This window comes from Sorex araneus, chromosome 1 (genome assembly GCF_027595985.1).
Source record: "Sorex araneus isolate mSorAra2 chromosome 1, mSorAra2.pri, whole genome shotgun sequence".
Classification (NCBI taxonomy): domain Eukaryota; kingdom Metazoa; phylum Chordata; class Mammalia; order Eulipotyphla; family Soricidae; genus Sorex; species Sorex araneus.
In genome coordinates this window covers 319,020,652-319,047,948 of record NC_073302.1, presented here as the reverse complement: position 1 = coordinate 319,047,948, position 27,297 = coordinate 319,020,652, and the positions used below count along the sequence as shown (strand labels likewise).

The 27,297-nt window shown below is 43.1% G+C and overlaps 1 protein-coding gene across 1 annotated transcript in view; it reads right to left on the bottom strand.

The window, feature by feature from the left end:
* Positions 1-3,740: 3,740 nt before the first annotated feature.
* Positions 3,741-27,297, bottom strand: part of SNX25 (sorting nexin 25) — a 125,272-nt gene continuing 101,715 nt past the window's right edge. Inside the window, exons 11-19 of the mRNA XM_055146752.1 lie at positions 26,752-26,883; positions 24,311-24,451; positions 20,057-20,170; positions 16,125-16,289; positions 14,477-14,594; positions 10,196-10,262; positions 5,837-6,018; positions 5,016-5,116; positions 3,741-4,343 (exon numbers count right to left, since the gene is read on the bottom strand). Coding sequence (XP_055002727.1) covers positions 4,263-4,343; positions 5,016-5,116; positions 5,837-6,018; positions 10,196-10,262; positions 14,477-14,594; positions 16,125-16,289; positions 20,057-20,170; positions 24,311-24,451; positions 26,752-26,883 — 1,101 coding nt within the window. The 3' untranslated portion in view covers positions 3,741-4,262. The remainder of the gene's footprint in view (positions 4,344-5,015; positions 5,117-5,836; positions 6,019-10,195; positions 10,263-14,476; positions 14,595-16,124; positions 16,290-20,056; positions 20,171-24,310; positions 24,452-26,751; positions 26,884-27,297) is intronic.

Sequence of the window (27,297 nt, the reverse complement as noted above, 5' to 3'; positions counted from 1 at the left end):
AGAGGTGTGTGGTGGGGAGGGGATAAGGGAGGCTCCAAACTCTGGTGCTTAGAGGCTACTTCTGGTGATTCTCTACCAATTGGGCCAGACCCTGAGGAGGTCGTGCTACTTGGGACCGAACTGGGAGCCCGTGATTGTTAAGGTATTTGCTCCAACCCCTATCCTATCTACTCAGCGCCAAAGGGCAAAGGCCAGGTAGTCCATGCAAACTGCTGAGTTCCTGAGGGAGCTGTGTAAACTCCTTTTTCCCGGGTGATCCATGAGGGATTACATATTAAAGGATGGTCACGGGCTTTCCCGGTGGCTCTCTCTCACAGCCCACATTCAGTGCTCTCAAACCACTTCCTGACCCGGGACGGCTGCTGCCTTGGGCCTACGAAGGAGGAGCGAGGGCCAAGCTGGTTGATTATTTGTCGTTTATTCCATTCCCGACTCTCCCAAACTCTCTCCACAACTCTCTCCCCAACTCACAACTCTCTCTCAGCTCTCTCCAACCCTCTCTCTAACTCACTCCACAGTGCTATCTCCAACTCTCCCTAACTCACTCTTGCTCTGCCCACAGCTCCCACTCTGCCTCTCTCTAACTCTCCGCAGCCACCACTTTTACCACCTCATCTCTAACTGCGCCTCCCATGTGGAGAGCCTCCACGGGACCATGCTTTGTAGTTCTTCATAATCAACACCTGTGTGCTTCGAAAACAACTCCTAATAAGGAAACAGGATGTCTTGCCACGCCCATAAGCTGTAACTAACCTATCAGATGCAGACACGTGGGCGTAAGCAGGCAGCGAGAGGTATATAAGGGGGGAAGTCACCTAGCTAGTCGGTTCTCCCTCATGCGTCCCCCTTTCCTCCTTCCTCCTCGTCCCCGTTCCTGATTTCTTCTCTAACGCATGAGAAAGTTCCTGAATAAATCGCAGCCAAAAGGATCTCCGAGTTGCGTGTTTCTTCGCTGGACGAAGCAGCGCACGACACTCCCAAACCACGCCTCCCCCAGGAAGCGCAATCAAAATGTTTTTCAAGCCCACCTGCAGTCCACTAGGGAAAAACAGCACTTAAGATGTGTTTCTCTTCTCCTTAGACCCTAACTTAATTAACATCTTAATTCTATTCCTAATGTTTGCCATTCTCTGTGGACACAGGAATAGACACAATTAGGCTTTTAGGATAAGTCTCCTGGGAACATCTCACCACAGACTCAGATTACAGTGCTCAGGCCAGATTAATCATTCTTAACCCTAGCAGGGTCCGAATCTAGTTATTACTTTTGGTTCATGACCATGCTCTTAACTTATAGTTAAGCACTATGGCACTTTGGCCAGGCCCATTTCAATGCCAGGGTAGCTCATAGCTCACTGCTTGCCCTGGGTCCATCTGTTTCCCTGTCAGGACCCTGCTTTTGGGGATCTAAGAAGTTAGGGCAACTGAGGCTTGTAAAGAGAGCAGATGTCCAAGAGGTAATATTATCTGAAGTCAATTAACTCCCAAGTTATAGGTTGTCTTCCTGTGTCCATACAAAAAGTAATTGCTCTAAAAAGTACAATCGAAACAACATCTGCACATGTATGTTCATCGCAGCACTGTTTACAATAGCCAGAATCTGGAAAAAACCCGAATGCCCCAGAACGGATGACTGGTTGAGGAAACTTTGGTACATCTATACAATGGAATACTATGCAGCTGTTAGAAAAAAGGAGGTCAAGAATTTTGTAGTTAAGTGGATGGGCATGAAAAGTTTCATGCTGAGTGAAATGAGTCAGAAAGAGAGAGACAGACATAGAAAGATTGCACTCATCTATGGTATATAGAATAACAGAGTGGGAGACTAACACCCAAGAACTGTAGAAATAAGTACCAGGAGGTTGACTCCATGGCTTCGAGGCTGGCCTCACGTTCCGGGGAAAGGCCAACTCAGAGAAGCGATCACCAACTACATTGTAGTCGAAGGCCATGTGGGGGAAGGGAGTTGCGGGCTGAATGAGGGCTAGAGACTGAGCACAGCCGCCACTCAACACCTTTATTGCAAACCACAACAGCTAATTAGAGAGAGAAAACAGAAGGGAATGCCTTGCCACAGTGGCAGGGTGGGGTGGGGGGGAGATGGGATTGGGGAGGGTGGGAGGGACACTGGGTTTACGGGTGGTGGAGAATGGGCACTGGTGAAGGGATGGGTTCCCAAACTTTGTATGAGGGAAGTATAAGCACAAAAGTGTATAAATCTGTAACTGTACCCTCACGGTGATTCTCTAATTAAAAATAAATAAATTAAAAAAAAAAAAAGTAATTGCTCTGAAGTAACTAACCATGCAAAGGACATTAAGGAGAAGAGGAAAACAATATTTATAAGACAGCAGAGTCTGATCAGGAGGCAAAGGTAACTGACAGGTTGGGGAAGCAATCAATAAATCCAAGCTCCCTGCGGCCAGGGAGGAAGAGCGAACTAATGTCATCTTACAAACTGCCCTCTTTGATTTTTTTTCCTATGTCAAATATCATGATTTTGACAAAAAAAAAAAAAGTCAAAGAGGTATTACTAGAAGAAGCCCAAAGCTAAATGTTAGTTTGTGATAAAATTAATACCACTTTATTATATAGATTATTTCCCTTTCATGGATGTAGACAGAAAATTTTGTAGATTGCATTTTCAGCAATCATTCCTGTAGGTCATGGGGGACAATGCATTTAATAATGATTGCACAAGCGATTGCAAATAAATAAAAGAAATTGATTAAGTACCTATCAACAACCCTGCTATGCTTTTCGAGAGGAGGTCCAGGAGCCGAAGCTGCACACAGCAGCGCTCAAGGTGCCCATGTGCCACTGCTCAGACCCACCTTCCTGGGCCCATGGACTCACTGTCTCTGACACTGTCATCCCGTTGCTCATCAATTTGCTTAAGCGGGCACCAGTAACATCTCCATCACGAGACTTGTTGTTACTGTTTTTGGCACATCAAATACGCCACGGGTAGCTTGCCAGGCTCTGCCGTGCGGGCAGGATACTCTTGGTAGTTTGCCAGGCTCTCCGAGAGGGACGGAGGAATCGAACCCAGGTTGGCCGCGTGCAAGGCAAATGCCCTACCCGCTGTGCTATCGCTCCAGCCCGTATATATGTATATATATGTATATGTATATATGTATATAAATATTTCTAGAAATAATTTTCTTAGAATCACTTAGAGAGAGTATGGGGAATATTGTCTACCATTGAGGCATGGGGAGGGTGGGAAAGGGAGAGAATACCCGGGATATCGGTGGTGGGGAATGTGCACTGGTGGAGGGATGGGTGTTTGATCATTGTGAGATTGTAACCCAAACATGAAAGCTTGTAACTATCTCAAGGCGATTCAACAAAATTAAAAAATAAATAAATAAATAATATTTACCAAAGAAAGAAAGAAACTTGGTGACACTATCAAGACCCTAATCTCCCTGCAGGAACTTCCTTCCTCTTTCTGTTTCCCCATCAGGCCTGCCCATCCTTTCAAGGTCAGATCACATCCCAGCTCCCTAACGTATCCCAGCAAGCACAAATTTTCCTGACCTCAGTCACACTAAAAGTTCTATTTTTCTACATATATATTCTGTGAAAAAAAAAAAGCAAAAACAAAAACAAAACATTTTACCCCCCTTCATGAACAACTAAGCACAATGTTTTCTATAAAGCATCTGACAAATATTTGGCATGTTTCAACTTCCTTTTTGAGATACAAACATCTAAAATGCCATAGACTTCTGTGATTCATTTTCATATTTTATTGCTTCAAATGCTTCAAACTATGGGAAATCTTTGGTAAAAATAAAGAGTAGAGTTTTCACAATAATTTTACACAAAGCATTGCACAACAATGTTCTCCAAACACATGAAATAATACAGGAATGTTCAGAATCCTCAGTGAGGAAATTAACTGTACAATATTCATAGTTTATTTTAAAACAAACTGTTTTCATAAATATTTAAAATATTTCCTAGGTTCTTATCACATATTAACATTTGTATTTCAGTCAGTATGCTGAACTGTACCATATTTATATGACTATTAAAATAAAAACCAGTAATTAACAGAAAAAATTTTTTTCTGTTATCTACTACAGCATCAAGTCCCCCCACCCCCACTCTGCTTACTTCACATAAAACTAGAGGGAGGTAATTGCAAAATAAAAAATCAATGTGGTTCCCCGTCACGCCCTCTGTGGAAAAGAGGAAAATGTTTCATGTCTATTATTACACAGACATTTCTCTGGTAGTTGATTCGTGCAGTTTCAGACTTGGCCAGCTCTGAGTTGCTCTAGATGCGTCCTCAGCTCAGGACACAGTTCAATCAGCAGCAGTTCCAGCAGCACCTTGATCAAAAACAAAGGTTCAGAAAGTGAGTTTTCTCTCAAGGCTCACTCAAATATATAGGTCAAGATGAAAGCCAAGTTTAAGGTCTGAAATTACTCTCAAACAAACCAGTCAGTATCTATAAATGCCCTGGAGCCATCTTTGAGGTTCGATAAAGATGAACTATCCATAATGTTGATCTGATCTAAGACATGTAATGTATAGCTAATTATGAACTCACATGACTGGATAAGAGCAGGCTTTGCTGAAACGAGAAAGCCAAGCAGTTATGCAGACGCCTTTTGTGTATCATGTGTCCAGAAAGAGAATGGAGCAGCTGTGTCCGCTGGGGGGTGGGAGGTGGGGGTTGGGGTGGGGAACAGATCGAACCAAAATGAATGGGTTCATAATTATACCAAGGACGATTTAGAATATAATCGATTTAGAAGGAGTGCAACTTAGTGGTAAAGGGTATTTCTTGCATGTATGAGACCCTAGAAAACATAGGTACATAAGCATGTGTACACACACACACACACACACACACACACACACACACACACACACACCTCTACCCTCAACATCCAAACACACCCAAATCTATCCGCCCTACACAGACCACACAATTCTACCCCCATGTGGGAACAGAAATGCAAAATCAGTTAATCTTAGTAAGGTTTAAAATTACTCACATATAATAGGTGCTTATTTGCTCTTGTTTCTTGCAGGGCATTGAATATTTTTATGATACCATGGCGAGCATTTTGCTGTCCAACAAGGCTCTGAAGCATATCTGAAAAATTAAGTCTATGTCCTATGCTGCTCTTTGTAAAAAATGCACAATGCATATTTAGTAAAGAGCTATTGTTACCCAATACACATTAAGTAAAAACACTGGGGCATAAGGAAGATGAATAACCATTTTTTTCAAAACTCTAAAGTGAAAGATACATTTCTAAAAGATTTTTTTCAACCTAAAGCATTTATACAAACCACAATTTTGATATACTGCTAACCAATTAAAGTTAAGTTCTTAGAAGAGTATATTATAGCAGAATTTTTAAAGCATAATATTTATTTCTATTCTAAAATACTTTCCAGTTGAAGTAAAATATAGACAATACTTTTTTTTTTTTTTTTGCTTTTTGGGTCACACCTGGTGTTGCACAGGGTTACAGGGGTTACTCCTGGCTCATGCACTCAGGAATTACTCCTGGCGGTGCTCCGAGTACCATATGGGATGCTGGGAATGGAACTTGGGTCAGCTGTGTGAAAGGTAAACGCCCTACCCTCTGTGCTATTGCTCCAGCCCCAACAATAATATTCTTAAGAATGTCAGTATAATTTATTAGCAAGGGGCTAAGATATGACTTAAAAGAATAAAGCATAGTATTTTTTTCATAGTATTTTTTAAATTGATACATTTTTCTTGAGAGAGATCACTTGAGTATTGTTTTTCGGTTCATATTTCTTTTTCTCTCTGTAAATTTCAGGACAAGAAGCTTGTTCTCACCTGGAATGTTTTCTAGCAGCTTCTGCTGTGCTCTCCTTTTTGTCTCCTGTCTTTGTTCTGTGCTCCTAGATGAAGTCGATGGTGCCAATTTCCCATTTGGCCAAAGAACATCCCGGAAAACATTAATGTAGTAAACTACCATTTGCTCACTGATAATCCAGTTCACCATGTCTCGGAGTTGTCTTTTAAGAGGAAAAAAAAATACATTTCTAGGATGAGGTTTTGTGAAATTGCGTATAGTCAATCTCAAAAGGCATGTACCAACAGGAGGGTTAAGACACAGATCAAATGTTTGATGAATAAACTAGGAATTGTCTATGATTACACTTGGTCTCCAAACTCTTTGTTCCTGGGGCAAGAGCAGATGCAGTCATTCCCTAAGGGTGCATTTTGGCTGCAGTGACAGCTGCGAATATTTGCAATGCAGCCCGAACCCCCTCAGTCATAATGACAAAAGCCAAGAGGAAATTGGCAGGTTTGCTTGAACTTTGCTACTAGAAGTGCATTATTTAATGCACACATTTCTCCATGCAATGGGATAGAACATGCTTCCAGTGTTCTGACTCCCCCTAGGTTTCAGAAGGAGGAGCCTGAGGGTGCCTTCCCCTGGGGGTTGATTCTTGGTGTTGTTGGCACAGAGCACACTAGACTGAGTACTCCTGCAACTGGGGGAATATCATGGGCTCACAATATGGTGCCCTCTCTCTCTGCCAAGTGAAGGATTGTGAAGAGAAGCACTTCTGGTAAGCCCAGTGTCAAATTTGCAGTGAAATAAAAATTGGTCAATGCCTGTCTTGCACAATCACACAGATGTTTTGGATGGTCCAGGTTTTCCATACTCCTCCTGGCAGGACACCCACACTTGAATGAGCCCAAGAAGGGCTGGGAAGTGGGCAAGAGGAAGTCTCTGCTAGAAAGGGTGAAAAAGAATCATCTTTGGGTGTCGGTGGCAGGAAGAGCTAGAAGTTGGAACTCATTCATGTTTGGTATCGGAAAAATGCATACCTGTGACAAATTATCGTGAACAACTTTGCAAACCACAATATTTAAATAAAGGAGGAAGTAAAATAAACATACCCTGTCTAGTGGATACAGCCTCAAGATAGGAAATGAAAGAAAGAAACTCATTTGTGAATCATCACTACTAACTAAAATGGCCATTGAGGTGCTTTCCTAAATCTTACACAAGTGGGGGGGGGGGGATGGAGACATCATAGGAAATAGAAGTGTCAGGTCTAGCAGTCATGAAGCATTGCTTTAATGACAGGGACACAAATTGAGAAATAAATGGTTTGGTGAGTTGACTGCAGGCAAAGGTCATGGCGCAATCACACAGACCTCCACAGAAGTCCCTATGCCCCTATGCACGGTGAGGTATCCTGAGAGTGCCATGGAACAAGCAGTGGTCCCACAAGGACCAAACTGCCTCTGAGCAGAGAGAACAGGGCGTGGCATGCAGTGCTCAGGCGCCATCCAAGCCTGCACTCTTCCCTGAAAGGAACATGAACTCCACCGCACGCCAGGCTCCCGGGATACTTCCCCACAGAGCTCACAACTGTGACCATGTAGAGCGCCTGAGGCCAAGTAAAATGTTGATATTTAATAGCCTGGCTGTTCTATCAACCTTCCTGAGAAAACCTGTGTGTAAGGATAGGCATCCTGGTTACCAGGTGCTTGTGATGTGGCTTACTCACTGGCCCCATGAGAAATTAGAAAATTTCAGTTTACAACTTAAAATTCGTGTCAGTGACCCCTACCAAAAACATCATGAGTATCTTTTACCCACTGAGATCTCACTTTCACGCCAGCCCAGATCTGGGAATTATTATTATTATTATTATTATTATTATTATTATTATTATTATATAATGGCTTGGTGGGGCACACCAAGCAGTACTCAGGGCTTACTCCTGCCTCTATGTGCAGAAATCACTCCGGGAGAGGCTTGGGAGATCATTTGGGGTGCTGAGGATCAAACCCCAGTCTGCCACATACAAGGCAAGCACCCTACCCACTGTACTATCTCTCCAGCTCTCTGGGAATCTTTTGAAGCAATTCTGGTAGGTGACATGATGGCTGGCACAAGGCAAGAGGCACACTCATCATCTGCTAATGGCAAAGAAGAGCCAAGGGCCAGGTACTGTGTAGTTTCTCTGCCTGATTGGAAAACTAGGCCCAGTTTTAACAAAAGCCTGTCTTCCGGCCCCCAGAGATGACTGTCATCCACCATCAACAATCACACCACTGCTTCTCCTCTGACCATGAAGAACCAGGATCCCAGCAGGAGCAGGAAAACCACGCAGGGTTTGCTGAAACTAAGAGGAAAACAAATGAGAGCACACCTGGGGTCCAGAGGAAAGCAAGGCCACTTTGGAGATCTTTTTAGCCAAGACCTATCATTACTGAGCCTAAGAAGGTTGCCTTAGGAGCTAGGGGATGGCTCACGGGGCTGGAGAGAACCCTCTGCACGCAGGAGCCCCGATTTCATCCCCTGCACCACACAGCTCCTGCAAACAGTGCCAGGAGCAGCCCCTGAGTACCACTAGGTGTGATCCCAAAACAAAACATGAAGATTGCCTTCAAGGGAAGTAAATTAAACAGGCCAACCTGATTCAAACAAACACTGGCAATTCCATATCACCTAAATCGGCCCCCAAAGCATTTTTTTAATCATAAAAACAAATAGAAGTAAACTGTGTACTTATAGTCTGGCAAGGAAAATATATTTGCAAATTAATAAAAATAATGTTATTATTACTTCCCATACAAATTTTTCAAGATTTAAGTAATAAAATTGTAGTACTAATTATTTCAGTGTTTAGCAACTAATTATTTCAGTTGCACCAGATAAAACATCTAGTCATCTTTATCTGAAAACTTCTTCTGTACCAAAAGGTGGCCCCCCCCCCTTTTTCAGCAGGTGACTTATTTTTATAAGTGCAAGTAATTAGATGCTTCTTCATTAAGAACAGTGGTGTTCTACTGCCAAAATGCAGGTGTGAGAAAGTTGAAACAGTATTAACTAATGTAAGCATTCACACCTATGGATTATCATCATCATCATCATCATCATCATCATCATCCCGTTGATCGTCAATTTTCTCAAGCGGTCTCAGTAACGTCTCCATTCGTCCTAGCCCTGAGATTTTAGAAGCCTCTCTTTATTCGTCCTTCCCACTGGTGCCGCATTGGAGGCTCTTTCAGGATCAGGGGGATGAGACCCAACATTGTTACTGGTTTTGGCACAGGTGCAATTCCCACTACCATGACTCTTAACAAAATGTATGGTTTGTTTTATCTCCAAATAAACATCTATCATGTGTTGCCCATTCTATTTTCACACTGGCTTAGTCTGAAGACAAATTTTTCGCAGGGGCACTAGAACAATTCCAGACTTCTTTTGGCCTTCCGGTGGAAGGGGACTAGAGAAATGTGGGGGAGCACACCTTGGGTGCAACCGTAGAGGGTGCCGTTTGTTCTCTAAAAGAAAGTAGTTTTCTGAGGAGCATTCAGCAATCAAATTTTTTTTCTCTGAATGGGGTCAAATGGGAGGTCAAAAACGTTGGGATCCTCTAATATAACACTTAAACTGAGGATGATGAGCTGCTGCTGGACCTGAACAGCACCCAGTGTTCAGTCGAGTATTGCAAGGTGTGGGCCTCAAGAACCCATATACTGTTTGGAAGATCCCTCCCCCTACTCTGAATCAATTAAAGAACACACTACCCCAGATACTCAAAGTCGTCACCATGATGAAAGGAAAACTTTCTAAAATGCTTCTGATCCTCATCAGTCAGAGAGCCAGAGTTATCTCAAACTCTATCTTTTAGATCAGGGGTTCTAAACTTTTTTGGCGGGGAGGATTAGGGGCCACACTTGGTAGTGCCAGGGGTGCAAACCAGGGTTGGCTACAGGCCGGGCAAGTCTTAGCCCCCCATACTATCTTTCTGGCTTCTGGGGGCATCTAAAATTTTCCACTCACAACTATATTTTTCCTGAGGAAAAAAAATTATGTATCCCTGTCTACATGGGAATATAAAATAGGTATACAAATCAAACATTTACTGGTAACAAATAGTAAATAAATTTATTTTAAAACATTTTTTTTTTTAAAGCTACATGACCCCATGTGGGTCTGTCGAGTTTAGAAAGCTGGGATCTAGTTCACTCTTCATTCCACTGGGGAAATTCTTTCTGAAATCTGCTTTCCTACCTGATCCTGGAATCATTTCAGAAACAAAAATAAGAGAAAATAACTTCCATGAGAGAAATCACTGGCTATTGTGATTCTGAAAAGGAAATATGACTGAAGGTAAAGAGTGGGGACATGAATTCAAATATTAATTTTGTGCAACTTACTTGTTAATGGTTCTCCCAAAAGTGACCTGAACGAGTGCAATTAATGTTCTTCTCACCCATTTAAACACTAAAATATAAACCAAAGAAAATATGTTACCACAGGATACCACAGTTATGACATTTTTCAAAGCTATGTAAAGCATAAATAATTGTTTTGGGGCCACAACAGGCAGTGGCATGGGGGCCACTCCCAGCTTGGTGCTCAGGTCACGATACAGTTGCCAGGGATGGACCCCAGGACTCCTTTGAAGGCAAAGGCTGTGCACCAGCCCCCAGACTGACAAAGCATGAATCTTACCACTTAATCAATCTTCATCGTGACATCAAATCTGAGCCACAGAATTCACACCCACAGAATAAGTGTCTGCCCAAATAATTCTTCTAAGTTTTCATTTCATACTTAGCAACTTAGGCAATGAAATCTAAGGTTTTTATGGTTTTCTATGCCCAAACAGCTGAGCCTGTGAGTGGTATGCAAACTTCACTTCCTTTGTCCCCAGGCTCCTAACAACACGTCTGTTTTCTGCTGGCACACAAACTCCTAGTTTAGATTTCTGGCTGGCTCAACCAAACTTTCTAACACACTGTTCCTGAGTGAGAAACATCTGTAGTCAAATGTTGACATATATTTTGAGATATTAAGGAACTGGTGGGTCTGAATGTTCCCAGCTTGAGTTAAGACCCATGTTTGGAGGTGATCAAATACTTTTAAATATTTAATGCCTTTGGAGAAAGAAAAGTGATCTGCAGAGAGCCGGGACTCTGAGTGGGCTGTGAAATCAGCCACAACTGGGGACAATCGCCCTGAGCACTGTGGCTTCCCTTGGTAAAGGACAATGTTCAACATTTCCTTTTTATTTTTGCTCTAGAGGCTGTGTCAATAATTTGTGTGTCATAAAGGGTTCTTCAGCCATAAACTCTAAAAGCAGATGCATTTTCATAGAAAAGCTTTGGGGAGATATTAGGTCCACAAATTGGAATTTAACCCAAACTTTCCACTAAGTATTCCTTCTCCATTTGCTGAGCTGCTTGGCTACTAACACCGGAGAAAATGAGTTTCAGACTTGGCTACAAAGGAGCCAGGAGTCAGGAAGCCAATACCCCTGAGTAAGTCTCTCAACTCTGTCTCTCTGTCTCTCTCTAATACACTCTCTCTCTCTCTCTCTCTCTCTCTCTCTCTCTCTCTCTCTCTCTCTCTCTCTCTCTCTCTCTCTCTCTCTGACTACATTTGAAAGTAGTCCAGCATCATTTCTGACTGTGATGGCATGCCAATGTCTTGTGACAGCAGTGTGGCTCATCTTTCAAGCAAAAGTCAAGCCTTGGAGTCAGAACCTCCAAAGGCTCAAACCTGCCTTCAGTTCCTGATGGAGTCTCGAGTGCCGGTTTGTTCCTTGTCACCTAGCATGTAGCAAGCCCGTCAGTAACGAGACTTTGCCTTTCTCCCCTCAAGGGCCTGCATGTATGTGCCACTTGGGAAGAATGCCCTATAGTCCAGCGATGAGTTTCCACATACTCAAAAGGTTCCTTCTTCAACACAGACAGAAACCAGAAATGATGGTGCTATAAATTCTCTCCCATCACTGATGCTCCCTTCCTTAACTTGATGAGTCCTTGATCCTTCACATCCCACAGGCTGTGTCACAGATGACACGGCCTTGATATTCCTTTCCAAGACTCGGTGGCTCAAGGCCACAGTGACAGCTCAGCAGAAGTTTGTGCGGATGGCAAACACAGGACACTTAACCTTACAAGCGATGCCCTACTTATCCCTCCCTGAAATGTCACTGGCAAAACAAAGGCTCTTCTGAGCAGGCATGCAGAGGGGAGCTGTACACTGCAATGACAGGGGTTGGACCCTAACCCGGTCCTGATTGACCGACAAAAGACTAGGGTGGTGTCTCCTCATTCTTATCCACTCTGAGAAATGGGTGGGCTTATATTGAATGACCAGAGGACACTGAAGTGGAGTCAAACTTTAGGTGAAGAACTTGCATTTTCTGTCAATACTTACTCCAATTAAACCCTAGTATACATCTTGAGGACTATTTTTTTCTGTTTACATGGAATCGAGTTCAACATTCCCTATACAAGTGTCTAATGTATGTAACAGTATCTTTTCCATTGGGGGAGTTTTAGGAGGGTCTCCCAAGCAATGCTCTGAGAGTTTCAGGACCACTCCAGGTGATACTCAGTCCAGTTCTGTTCAGGGTCACATGGCTCTGGGGCTCAGGGGGACTGCATGGTACCTGGAACTGAACCCCAGGTCTCTGTGTACCATGCATGCACTGCTTCCCTAGAGCCATCTTCCTGGCCTGGCAACATGCCTTCTTTCATTTGAAAAGACGATTAATATTTGGATGAGTCCATTGCATGGATGTTTCTTAAATGGTTAAACTACCCTCTATTTCTGAAGTTTAGTTCTAACTCTCCAATTAATGTAACTGTGGTAATGAACATTCTTAAGGTTGGAGAGATAGTAGGAATAAAATGCTTGCCTTGGATGCAGATGACCCTGGTTCGATCCCTGGGACAACATAAAGTTCCCTGAGTACTGCCAGAAATGATCCCCAAACTCAAGGCCAGAAAGAATCCTTCAGTAACACCAGTGTGGCTCAAACAGTGGATAGTTAGGTAGACAGAAGACAATTCTTAAATATAAATGTCTTCTTGTGGTTGAGAATTTGATTGTGTCTACTGCTTAATGTAAAGGGGACTTTAAACTGTAGATTCCATGATGGGAGAATCTCTATCTGATATATTTTTTTGTTTCCCCTACAGAGCTATCTCAAAAACATACCTCCAAAGTATCTTTGATTGTTATTATAGTATTATTTTAGCATTAGCTTAAAGGAAGCAAAAGTCCAATGGTCAAAGATAATTCAATCTGATACTTTCCATTTTTTTCCTATTCAGTTCATTAGTACACTGCATCTAGGCATTTTATGGGTCACCTAGTATGGGCAATGCATCAAAGTAGAAAACAAGGCATGCTGAAGGCTTCCCATATATTGATAATTCTTTAAGTGACATGCTATGAGACTTCTACATAAGAGAAATGCATGGCCCCATTTTCCACATAGGATATCCTTCAGCTCATATTCTTCACCCCACAGGAAAAGATGCGAAACAGAATGGGCAGAGTCCAGACATCCCCAGGGCAACATTCCTCCTGGTGGTAGTGTGGTATGACAGTGTGCCCTGCAGATTTTTGCTCTTTTCCTTTGCTCCCTTTCTCAGGCAGCGAGGGGTGCTTGTTAGATCTCTGGCCAGGAATCAGGCTGCAGGTATACAGGTCTCATGTGTGGGAGAGCTGAAGACTGTGGGAGAATCTAAAGGGCCTGGTCTTACTCCAAATTCAAAACTGAGCCAACTAGTATGGGTTTACCTATTTTACCAGCAAAGTTTGGTGGCTCCTAGCGAAATGGTGTAATGACCTTCACTTTGCTTTACTAGGAACTTTCATTTGGCTCCAGCTCAGGGCTCTTATCACGTGGGCTGGATAAGTCTTTTATTTTTTGCTTTTCGGGTCACACAAAGCGATGCACAGGGATTATTTCTGTTTTACACTCAGGAATTACTCCTGGCAGTGCTGGGGGACCATATGGGATGCTAGGAATCAAACCCGGGTTGGCTGCGTGCAAGGCAAACGCCCTACCTGCTGTGCTATCTCACTCCAGACCCTGGATAAGTCTTCTACACAAGAGCACCCCTGATGTCTACTCACAAGATGCCAACAGTTCCATGTCCAAGTTGTGACAACCGAGAATGTTTCTAAACCTTGCCAAATGTCCCCTGGAAGATCAAATTCTCCCATCACCCATCCCTCCCCTGGTGACCACTGCACTCTGGGACAAAAAGAACAGTGACTGAAATGTAAGGCCGAGCACTTCTGTGTCCCTGGCCAATTCCTGTCTGAACAGCAACAAAACATCCTTTTCAGCAACAAGGTTCTTCCTCTTCTGAGCAAAACTGTTTTCAATTACACCCTTTGATGACAAAAAAAAAAAATAACCTATGCTGAGTCATATCCAAAGAAATCCAGAGATTTCAACATTTCTGCATTCAGAGGAACATGGTCTGGGATAAGTCAATTCCAGGAGTGCAGCAATGGCATCAGTCATTAAGGTGTATCATCAGTTTCCACTGTCACATTGCCTCTGTAAGAATTTGGTCAATAAAACTATGCTTGTGATTCAGAAAAAAAGAGGGGGGAGGAATTAAGTATATATGTGTGTGCTCATGTGTACCAACTAACCACCAAATAATAACAAAGAGGCTTACTTCCTCGAAGTTCAAAAATCTCCCCGATCAGCATGAAACACGGCTCAGCCAAGGAGTCCTTGCGTCCGTCCACCTCATCCCCATAGTCGGACAGGTCACTATCCTCCTCTGTCTCTTCCTACACACACAGAAGACAGAGGAAGCACAGCACTTAGCCCAAAAGAGCTGGTAGAGTTGTTCTCCCTTTCCAAGTGTCGTTCCATGTGCATATACTTCAGCCTTGCATATGCCATTCACTCTCCTAAATGCAGAAATTTTGTATTTTCCACAGGGAGGGCTATGAGTAACAAATTTCGTGGGAAAGCTAGATCCTCAAGCCTTACCATGAACTTTTGAATAATTTTGAAAACACTCTGTTCACTGTCTAAATAAGGAATGAGCTAGACAATAAGTTTTCTAACCATTTGGCGCTTAGGCTTTTTTCTATTGTAAACGATTTTACATTCATTTGCTTCTTTGCTTTTTTTTTTTCTAAGAACAGTGAGGATATTAGTGTGATGTGGTTATTTTTAAAACTCACACTCGAGCTTTTACAGTTCAGCTAGCCTCGTTTCCTGATCTTCCGATCAGCAAGTTTCATTTAGAAACTCATTTCCCCTCAGGCCCAAGCTAGTGCCTGGCTTGAGACTCTGCTTGGGCCCCTGCTACCGGGAGAGAGCGACAGACTCATCAAGAGCTAGTTCTCACTTATCCCATTTCTCTGTGGTGTATAGGAAACTGGATGAGGAAACATAATGTAGTGAAAACGCGATGCCTACATCACCTTGATCACAGTATCACAAGAGGACAGAGAAAGAAAGAAATCAAGTGGGGGAAGGAGAGAATGGGAAGTAATGGGTGAGCAGGAATTAGGACTTCAGTTATCCTGGTGATGTGGGTGAGGGGCATGGCCAAATATCCAAAACAGAGTCAACAAAGCTGAAAACATGAGGATGATGCGGCAACCACTGACACTTTATCATGGTCCTGTCAAGTTGATGGGCGGGGGTGGGGTGGAGGTTTGGGGTGGGGAGGGAATATGGGGGCCCTGGGGGTGGGAAGCTCACACAGGTAGTGGGACTGTTGTCGAAATATTGTATGTCTAAAACGCAAAGATCAGGGACTTTGTAAGCCACAGTTCTTTAATTAAAAGAAAAAATAATTTTTAGGAAAAAATATAAAGTGGTAATTCTACAAGCAGAGAGATGAGCTGTTGGAGCGGGCTCAGCCCAGGCAGGGGTGGGGGTGGGAGGGGCACAGGCTAGAGTCTCTTGAATGTCTGCGGAGAGGGCAGAGCTGAAGCTCCAGGAACAAGCAGAGGGAGGGTTGACATTCCAGAAACCTACTGACACCCCCTCAAGCGCATGCTCCGCTCCAGAACCTTCACCTGCAACCCTTCCACCATGAGGGGGGCTCGCATAGAACTCCCCTTCCACCTTTTACTCACCTACCGCCTCATCATTTCATTTCTGGATCTTAACTCAGGTGGCTGGTGGGAGGTAGGGTGAGGGTGGGGGTGAGGAGTGGGTAGAAGCAGGTGCCCCAAGATGTAACACCGATAGCAAGTGAAAATGAAATGTATCCGCTTTTTCCCCAGGTGGGAGCATGGTTTTCAGCAAACAGCCTCTGTGGAGACATCAGCTTAACTGTGGCCTGTGAGACAGCTCACCTCCTGGTGGGGGAAGAAGTCCCGGGGAAGTCTTTCCAGAAATGAGGTTAAGGAAAAACTGGGTTTTTTCCCCGGCACATCAATAACCTTGAGGTAGTCAGGAGAAGGGCTCAAAAAGGCATAAAGGGCTTCGCTCTGGCACAGTCTTTCATTGGAGAGCAGATTCTGTGGACAAAAGAGATAGGATTAGTCGTGACGAAGAGCACGTCTGGGCTGCTGAGAGCTAACACTAGCCATGGCCATCTTGGTGCAAGTGGCTGGGTCAGGGATATTGACTTCCTTTGTGACCCTGAACTTAAAACCACTTTCCTGAATGCTCCCCCAACCCCGGAAATAAAATCTCCCAGACAGGTTCCCTGTCATCTCCTAAATAAACGCTCCTCTGTTCAGCTGAGCACCCTCGGCATCCTGCTCAAGGGGTACTGCTGACCCTGACCTCCTGACCTCAGGCTGCTGACCCTGGCACTCATCGCCTGAGGCCAAATCGCCTTGACTTGCACGTGGCTCATGGGTCCAGGGACCCCACTGCTGAGCACTGACCTTCCTTCAGCTCATCGGAGTTTGAACAATGTCATGGCACAGAACCCAAGGGTACCACTTAGCTATCCTTTGACGACCGTGATCAGATTTTCTATGTGAAGCTGAAAAGCGGCACGGCTGCTAAGCCCTGGTTTGGGTTCTCGCTGGCTCACACAAGCCTAGGACAGCTTGTATTGGTCCTTAAACTAGACATTTAATCTCTTAATCTTTTTGTCTGACCAGAGGAGAAAAAGCAGGCATAAGTCAAATTTATTTATATACTAGCAAAGCCTTAGAAAAGACAATCCAATTCATACTGTGACCAAAAGAGTATTTAAATGCCTCCTCTAAAGAAGAACTGGAGATTATAGAGAGGGTCAGATGGACACTGGCTTGATAGTTTGATCAACTCTGGTTTGATCCCCAATACTGCACATAGTCCCCTGAACAATGGCGGGAGTGATCACTGAGCCGGAAGTCCTGAGCCATGCTTGTGGCCCAGGCTATCCCCCGAAAAAGATACAGATACAGGGTGGGGAGGGGAGCAGATGGGGAGATAAGGAGATGATAAAGAGTTCAATCCTCAGCACCCCACAAATATCACTAGCTATAGTCCTGGAGGCTTGGTGAAGTCCAGTTCCTCAGTAGCACCATTTCTTTGGGCTCCAGCATGGAGCTGATCGTATGCTTGGTTGAGAATAGTGGGCAGAGGGCCTGGAGCAAGAGTCCAGCAGGGAAGGCATCTGCCTTGCTTGTGGCCACCAGGGCTTGATCCGGGCATCCCATATGGTCCCTTAAGCACTGCCAGGAGTGATCTTTGAGTGCAGAGCCAGGAGGAACCTCTGAGCATTGCTGGGTGTGTCTCCCCCACCAGATATATATATATATATATATATATATATATATATAGAGAGAGAGAGAGAGAGAGAGAGAGAGAGAGAAAGAGAATGGTAGGAAGAGTGCCAGGACCCTCAAGCACATCTTTGCAGGTTTCCTCCATCCCTCAAAATATAGAGAGGGATTCAGGATGCAACAGTATGAATGATGCCCCCATTTATGGTCTAACTCCCTCAGGAGAAACGACTGTGGGGGAGAGGACTGTGCTTCTAAGACAGAGACAGGGGCAGAGGGTAAGAGATGAGGTTCTCATCCTTGATGCTCACATCCCACTGAGATCTGAAAACCCTCTGACCTTCCCTAAAACAACCACCTCTGAGAGACCCCAACACAGCCATGCTAGGGTGAATGAGGGCTCAAAGGCACTGCCAGCTTTCGGGAGAGGGGTGCCAGCTCCATGTCCCCTGCAGAAGATGGACCAGAAATGTCTCTGAGGTAGTGATAGAGATGAAGGGGAGAGAACAGCGGGGCCATGTCCCCCTCAATCTAACAAACTGGCCTATAATCCATTTTCAGGATACTAAATGTTCAGGTCAACATGTAGGTGAGGGTGTATTAGAAAGAGCAATAGTCTTTCAACTAACTTGAGTTCCTTTAAGCTAATGTGCATCCAGACATGATTTTATAAAACAGAAGGCATCATAGGAGTGATGAATCTCAAAGTTAACATAATCAATATAATTTAGGAAATTATAAAGGGTGATAGGCCTTGGCTTAAATTCTATTTTGAAAGAAAATAACAAAATGAAATGTTTTATAAAAGCTAGAAATGTTCCCCCAAATTATATGTCTATGTCTGTGAGCATTATATAATTGGGAGTTATTATTTTTAAGCTTTCTAAAAGTGGAATCTCATTTCCATTCTCCTCACCCCATACACACCTCAAAAACTCTCAAGAAAAGGAAATTAGGAGAATATATTTAGGACCTGTTAGAGCACATGACTCTAGTGCCATGAAGATCTAAGATGACTGTTGATGGAGAAGCAGTAAAACATTCCAAGAAGACAAGTGTCATATGCAGATACAGAAATGGGACACAGCGTGCCAGGTTGGAACAACCACCATGTTCGATGTGGCTGGAGTCAGTGAAGCACTTGGGGAGCAGGGAAGACAACTGTAAGAATGGCTAAAATATAACTGATGGAACGGCCAAGAACTATTAGCTGGGTCACCAAATATCTGTAACACTGATACATCCTGATAGGGAACTATGTCATATGTAACATTCATGTCGACAACATTCCAATGGAATCCTTTATTCTGGAAGGTTCTGTGGACCTGTGAGCATTTGTCCTGGTGACAAAGCATTCCACATATTGCTTTCTCTGTCACTGGCAGATGGTATTCTACAATTTCAGTCCATGGTTGTGGCCTCTCTAAATATACTGAAGTTAGCACCTTCAAATAAAAACTTCAAAGAAATGAAAACAATCAAAGACTTTATCTCCTAATGTAAGAACCTCTTGATCAGAAGCCAAATGGTGACTTTAGACCACTGTACCATCTAGCGTAGCTCAAAGTCTTTCTTGCTCACCCTACCTACTGGCAGTGTGACCCAAGACATATTTTTCTGGGCAAAACTTCAGAACTCACAATCCTTGTATTTGCATCCACATAGCAATATGGAAAAGACAGGCAACATGAAAGAGAAGTAGACACAACTTTAACAGGTACTTCACTAAAGAAACTAGCCAAGTGGCCAAAACACAAAGACTGCTGCTCAAGCCCATTAGTCATCAGGAAAGGCAAATGAAAGCCACAGTGAGAAACTACTACAGACCCACCAGAATGGCTATAAAGAAAAAGGCAGAAAATGAGATGTAAGGCCACCAGGACCTTGGCACATGATTGGCAAGTATATGAAAACTGCTCCAACCACTGAAAGAAACAATAACAATCTCTAGGTACTGTCCAACAAACATTCACCCAGGACAGGCATTTGAAGTGAAGAGATGCACCCTTCATATTAGCCTCCAACAGGAAATTGTACACAAGCTCTTCAGAAGCAGATGAGCAGACCCAGCGGGCCTTTCACTCTCATGAAAAACCGGGCCAACAATGAAAACAAATGATGAACATCTAAGTCAGAACACTGATTGGTTGTCAGGAACACGGTGCTGAAGGGTAAAAGCCAGATACCTAGGAGTACTTGCTATCTGGTTCCACTTACCGTCCTAACCTTCTCTGTTGAATAACCCTTACTCTCTCCATTGCCAGAAGTGAAAACGTGGCAATGGGAGGGGGCAATGATAAACAGAGAATTGCAGGGTTCTGGAAGCTTCCTAGCCGGATATTACCAAAGTATGTTCAGTTTGTGAAATAGGGAAGGTTATTCACTTATATTATTGCTATTTTTGTGAACATGGCAGACTCAAATTAGTTCTCTCCCCAAGATAAAAACTGAAGATAATTTGAGGATCTGTCATAATCTCTGAGGATAGAAAAAAAATGAGTAAATGGGGACAGAAAAATAAACACTTTTCCTCTAATACCCACAACTTTTCTTCTCCTTACCTGTAAAAACTTATTTAATTGATTCTTGGACTTTTCCATAAACTTTTGATCTATAGATTTGAAAGGCAGCTTGCTAAGAGAAGGCAACTGGACTTTTTTTAAAGAAGGGACACACTGCAGGGAGACAAAATTAAATGTTAGCATCCTGAAATGACACATTAATTCTTTTAAAAGCAGCATAATTAGCACAACCACATCTCTTCTTCCTGTCTTCACTCTTCTGAGATTTTGAACCTCGCTACCTATTCTTGATAAATGCAGGTACTCTGGAGGAAAGGGACTTTTGACGTGAAAGGCTCAGCTCTTGGCCCATGAGTGCCTGGAAGCTGAGAAATCCTCAGCTGGCCAAGCACAGATTTGCAGCAACAGCACAGAGTGCTACTTCTGACCGAGAGGCAAAAGGTTTCCCTTTTCACAATGTGTTTTGTTTGCAATATCGTCATAAAAATATCAAAATTGATACAGGAAGATAACAGAAAGAAGAACCAGAATGTAGCTCAATTATTGCTTTTCCCTGGCAAACTGCACAATGCCAATGTACTAATATGTTGGTAAGTGAGAGAAACAGATTTCCCATGGTGGACTGAGTTTGTCATTTCTTCCAGATGCTGTGCTAGAAAGCTTAGCATTTAACAACTCTATGCCCTGGGAACTACTACCACAAAGTAGGTGTTTCCCATGCCAGTGCTCTGCCTGGCAACTTCTGGCCTGCTCTAATTTCCACTCGGGCGTGTGGGCTTAACGAACTGTGCAAGTGAGCAGTTTTCCTGCCCGACTTTTTACTCTTGTGGTCTTCATCAGTGCACTGAAGGGTCATAGTAGCCAAGAGATGGTATGCCAGGGCTTTGTATGGTAGGAAAGGGAAAGCCAGCCTTTCTCAAACCATCCACAAAAGCATCACAGGTTAAGTGGCATTTGCCTAAGAAAGGTATCTGAATCCGGGCAAAACTTCAGAGAAATGAAAACTAGCAGTGAGAGTTGCAAGACTGAGGCCCTGGGGGACCTGAGAGGGTGCCTCACAGCTGTCAGCAGGAAGGTTCTTTCAGAAACTGAAGACTCAGTGACAAGGAAGCACCAGGGTAAGAGATAAACCCAGAGACAATGCCACAGGTGTGACAGGCACAGATGTTTACAAGATGTGCTTCTCTAATGCTTCAGTGGTATTGTTTTATATTTTCAAGTACTTATTTTTCTACCTTATTTCAACATCAACCCTATGGGATTTTTTTTTTCTCTTTCCATTTCAGAGAGGAGGAAACTCTTTTCCTTTCTGCTAGGAGACAGATGCTAAATTTTGGCTGTGCAATGGTTGGTCAAAAGGAAAATGACACAGTTGAAAAAAATTTTTTTAATGTAGGAGTACTGATATTTATTCAACCACTGATTAAGCTGACTGAAGAGGGCATGAACTGCACATTACTTTTTTAAAAAATTTTGAATTGAATATCTGTGAGATAGACCACTACAAAACTGTTCATAATTGGGTTTCAGTCATACAATGATCCAGCACCCATTCCTCCACCAGTGTACGTTTCCCACCACCAATGTCCCCCGTTTCCCTCCCACGTGGCATCCCCCAGCACCCCAAATAATCTGACAGCCTCTCTCTATGGGAGGCACTTTCCTTTTTACTTTCTCTTTCCTTTTCCTTTTGTGCATTATGGTTTGCAATACAGGTACTAAGAGGTCATTGTATTTGTTCGGGGCATTCATTATTTTTATCAGGATGGTAAGGCTGGAGTAGCTTTTTAACTGGGTGGCAGCTTTGGGGTGTGGCTGTGACTGCTGAGGCTTCTGGAAGTACAGGGAGGTGGGGGGAGGCAGCCCATCCTGACCCCCAAGAAAGCTGGAGATTTCAGTTACAAAACCTGTAGAGCAGAATTTTCAGCAGATTATGGAATGATGCATTTGTGTAGTATCCATTTTCCTCAATAATCTTAAGAAATAATATTCTTGCATTAAATGAATACGGACTGGAGCGATAGCACAGCGGGTAGGGCGTTTGCCATGCACATGGCCGACTCAGGTTCAGATTCCTCCGTCCCTCTCGGAGAGCCCGGCAAGCTACCAAGAGTATCCCGTCTGCATGGCAGAGCCTGGCAACCTACCCATGGCATATTCTATATGCCAAAAACAGTAACAACAAGTCTCACAATGGAGACGTTACTGGTGCCCACTTGATAAAATCAATGAACAATGGGACGACAGTGCTACAGTGCTAAATGAATATGATGGTTTCCACACCACTAAGGTGACCATGTTGTCTTTCAGAACTGCTGCAGTGTGATATTTGGGGCACCACCCATTTAAAAACAATTGAAATTAGAGCATTCTGAAGTTAGTGATTTGGGGCCAGAGCAATAGTGCAGCAAGCAGATTATTTGCCCTGCACATGCCAACTGGGTTCAATCCCCAGCAACCCATATGGTCTCCTGAGCACCACCAGGAGTAATTTCTTTTTTCCTTTTTTTTTGGTTTTTTGGTTTTTTTTTTTTTGAAGATGAAAATTTTAATTGGCTCCAGAGAGAAAGTATCACAACTGATTCATTTAAAAAAAAAGTTTTTAAAGTACTAAACAACAAAGTTCACCCCTTCAGCCTTTTGCATAATGATTTAACTGGAATAATTTATTAAAGAAAATTTAAATATCCCAAAACCAGACAAGCTATTTATGAAACATTTCAAAGGACAAACCCATCTATGTGGCAAAAATAACATAATCCTGTGTTGTCTAAATAGGGCCTTACGTGAATGACCACCCAAGGGTTTTAGTACATCTTACTTTTAATCACTGAAATCGACCTTACCAGGAGTAATTTCTGAGTGCAGAGGCAACAGTAACCCCTGAGCATTGTTAGGTGGCCCAGAAACAAACAAACAAACAAAAGAAATAATAAAGATCAGAGTTATTGATCAAACTCATTGAAAATAATCACCCTGAGAGCAAAGAACTTAAAGCAAATAGGCATATTTCTTTCTTTCTTTTTTTTTTCTTTTTGGGTCACACCCAGCAATGCACAGGGGTTACTCCTGGCTCCGCACTCAGGAATTACTCCTGGCGGTGCTCAGGGGACCATATGGGATGCTGGAATTGAACCCGGGTCAGCCTCGTGCAAGGCAAACGCCCTTCCCGCTGTGCGATAGCTCCAGCCCCACATATTTCATTTTTAACTAACAGCATGAGAGGTGACCATAGGATTTTATTAGCTCATTGTGACTAAGAGCTAGATGGCCTAACTGAGAGTGACTGAAGAACATTTCCTCTGCTTGGGATGGATGGCAACTACCTCCAATAGGAGGCAAAAGTTAGAGAAGATGCAATTCCAGAGAAAACGGGAATAACAGGGAACTGAAAGTAAGACGACCTGTGTTGCAATCCAGATCTGGCCACTATGTACATATCTTGATACGTCAATTAAACTCTCGGATCACTTCCCCTATGAAGGAATTGACGTAGATTAGCATGTAATACATGTGACACTGTGCCTACATGTCTACACTCAACTATATAATATGTCAAACACAGCGTCAAACACACAAAAGTTCTACAAAACAATGCTCAAAGCTATTGTAAGTGGTAATATATAATTTAATAATATTACATATATTACATTATATAATATGTAATATAATAATAATATAATAATTTAACAATAATGTTTACTAGATGCCATAGCTTCTTCTGCATGTGTTGTAAAAACGTATTATCCCAATGCCATCACTACCCACAATACCATGAGGCAAGTGAGGAAATACCATGAGTGCTTCTATTACATTGAAGAGGAGAAAGAGGAATAGTGAGGAAGTGACAAGTCTCTTTTTTATTAGGAAGGAAAGTCAGCATTCCAACTTGAGCAACCTGATATTCAACTAAGATGTTTTAGTGATTCCTCTACTGATGGGAAGAAGACAAGCCAATATATTTTCTTCTTCCTGCTGCAGCCCTAAATTAATTTCACTGCCCCCTAAAAGAGTCACAAATGACACAACTAAAAATCACTGGTACTGAGTGATCCTCCCTTGGGGGTTCAATGCAGGTAATATGGAAATTCAAAATTTCATAATAGAGATCAGACAACCTGCCCTGGAGGATTTAGACTAAATTTAATGGTGTGACATATGAGTTTATCTGCGAATGGCCTGTTCAACAGCAAAGAAGAAAGAGCAGTTGGTTTCTTTATATGTAAATATTGAAACAAACCACTAAATACCTTCTTGATCAATAATCACATATTTATTCAGAGGTGTCCATACCTCACTAAGTTTCCGGTGCAGGTTCTGAAATTCACTAAGTCTTCTAGGGACGGTCCAGCTCTTGGTCTCAACTTCCCCAACTTCGTGTAAGCTTACCAAGACAAAGTAACAGGGCATTTGCTCACCATTCTCTTCGGTGACCTTTGGGGGTAAAAGACACACATAGCAATAACACTAAGCAGATGTGGTAAGTAACGTGTTAAATGACTCCCAAGATTCCCTCTCCACTGTGTATATATGCTCCACATAGTCTCCTGGAAGATGATCTCAAACCCATTCTACAGGTTACAATACACAGCAGAGATGACTTTTAAACAGCTGACCTGGGAGGAACTAACCTAATTGGAGGTTAGTTCAGGAGCCGGGAGAGTCCTCGGCTAAGGCAGTTGGAAAGGCGGAGAGTGCTACACTGTGGCAAGGAATCATGGCCACTCCAAGTGTGTCAGTGCAGAGCAACATAGAGAAAGGACCTGAACTGTGTGTCTACTGACAGTAAGAGAATTGATACTTTCATTCCACACCACAAAGAAAGGAATCTGACAAATAACTCAAATAAACTTGGAAGTGGATTTTCCCCCTAGTCTTCAGAACTCAGACTGTTACCAATAGTAACATCTTGATTTCACCTTGTGATACAATGAGCAAAGAACCACGTGATAATACATAGTTGGATTTGCGGCTAGTTGTGAGCTAAGAAATGGGCAAGGTTGGGCCAGAGAGGGAGTGAGGTAGCTCAAAGGGCTGAGTACAAGTTGTGCATGCTGAGGACCCAGTTCAATTCCTGGTATTGTACTGTCATCCTTCCCCCACCCCCACCCCTGGCCCCAAGCACCCCTAGGAGCAATCCCTAGAGCTGTGAGTAGCCCCCAATACCAGCAGGTGCGCCCTCTCCCAAAAGCAGAGAGAATAAATGGGCATTGTTTTAAAAAATGAAATTTGATCCTTTTTTTTTTTTTTTTTTTTGCTTTTTGGGTCACACCCAGTGATGCTCAGGGGTTACTCCTGGCTTTGCACTCAGGAATTACTCCTGGCGGTGCTTGGGGGACCATATGGGATGCCAGGGATCGAACCCGGGTCGGCCGCGTGCAAGGCAAACGCCCTACCCGCTGTGCTATCGCTCCAGCCCCATTTTGATCCATTTTTAATATAGGAAAAGAAAATCAAAATAGAAGACTCAATATCTTAACTATGAGATGCTAGAAAAATAAGTAATAGCAAACAGAGGTGAGATATAACATAAACTCTTCAAGAGCAATGAGGGCTTCCTAAATTTAGTTTAAATCAATAAAGTGGGCCGGAGAGTTAGTACTGGAGGTAAGGTGTTTGTCTTGCATGCAGTGACCCCCATTTGATCTCTAACACCGCATATGGTCCCCCCAACGAAAGCCAGGGATCATTCCCAAGCACAGAGACAAGAATGGCTCCTAAGGACCGTGGGATGTGATCTCCAAATTCTCCCTCAGAGAAAGAAGCTAGCAATACACACACACACACACACACACACACACACACACACACACACACACACACACATGTATGTGTGTGTATTTGCTTTGGGGTCATACCCAGGGGTGCTCAGGTGCTACTGGCTCTGTGCTCAGGGATCACCCTGGCAGTGCCCAGGGGACCATATATGATGTCAGAGATAGGACAAGGGTTAGCTGCATGCATGACTTGCTATTTGTGTACTATCTGGGAACAAGCTTTTTACTGCCAGGTTACCACATGACTGGCAGGTGGAAAAGGAGGTATCAAGACTAACAAAGTAGGGGCTGGAATGACAGTACAGTGGTATGGCCTTTGCCTTGCATGTGGATGACCCAGGTTCAAAGCCCGGCATCCTATATGGTCCCCCAAGCACCTCCAGGAGTAATTCCTGAGTGCAGAGCCAGGAGTAACCCCTGAGCATCACTGGGTGTGACCCAAAAAGAAGAAAAACCATTAACAAAGTAAATACTGGTAAGCATTTTCCCCTAAATGAAACGACATTTACAGACAAAATGAGATATAGTTAGTATATTTTGAAAAATTGCTAACCAGCAAAATATTTTCTAATTAATGGGAAAAATATTCCTTATTAAAGGTCTTAGAGCTACTAAAACTTGAGCAGCTGAAGTCAGCAGAATGTGAGAAACAGATTTCAGATGGTGTTTCCCAAGATCCCTGAAGACAACTGGTAATTTAAGGGCATTAAGTGCTCCTATCTGAGAGTTGCTTAAAATTTCTGTGAATGACAGACAATTTTCTCTCTGAAGTGGGGTGAGATCAGATCTAGCCCTGGCTCCCAATTACTGGCGAACCAGAGTGAAATATGAAAGAAGAAAATTAGAACAAATGCAGAAAAAAATGTGAATTTTCAATCCTTCAATCCTCAGCTGTAATGTTCCATTTACAAATTCAAACTTTTAAAATAAATCGAGAAGAAAAGCAATTCAACCTACCTCTCCATGTGTGATGGAGGCTTTCCACAGGCCAAGGTTCTCACACCACCAATCCGTCCTGGCCAGGTGCAGCTGAAGATCTGTGCGTTCTTTCTCTATTAGCAGTATTTCATCCTTTAACTTGGAAATGATCTGCCACAGGGAAAACATCCTGGGAGTTATGAGACCATTTAAAATGCTGAGAGAGGGTTCCCCTTCTTCCCCAATGCATGAGAAGGTCCCTGAATAAATCGCTGCAAGAAGAATCTCCGGTGATAGCACAGCGGGTAGGGCATTTGCCTTGCACGCGACCTACCCAGGTTCGGATCCCAGCATCCCATATGGTCCCCTGAGCACCACCAGGAGTGATTCCTGAGTGCAGAGCCAGGAGTAACCCCTGTGCATTGCCGGGTGTGACCCAAGAAAAAAGCAAAAAAATTAAAATGCTAAGAGATTCAGGCAAGTAACCAGACATAAAATTGACATCCCAAACCTATGAGCTTCTGTACACTAACAATGGATAACTCAAAAATAAAATTAAACAAATCTATTTATACTTGCATAAAA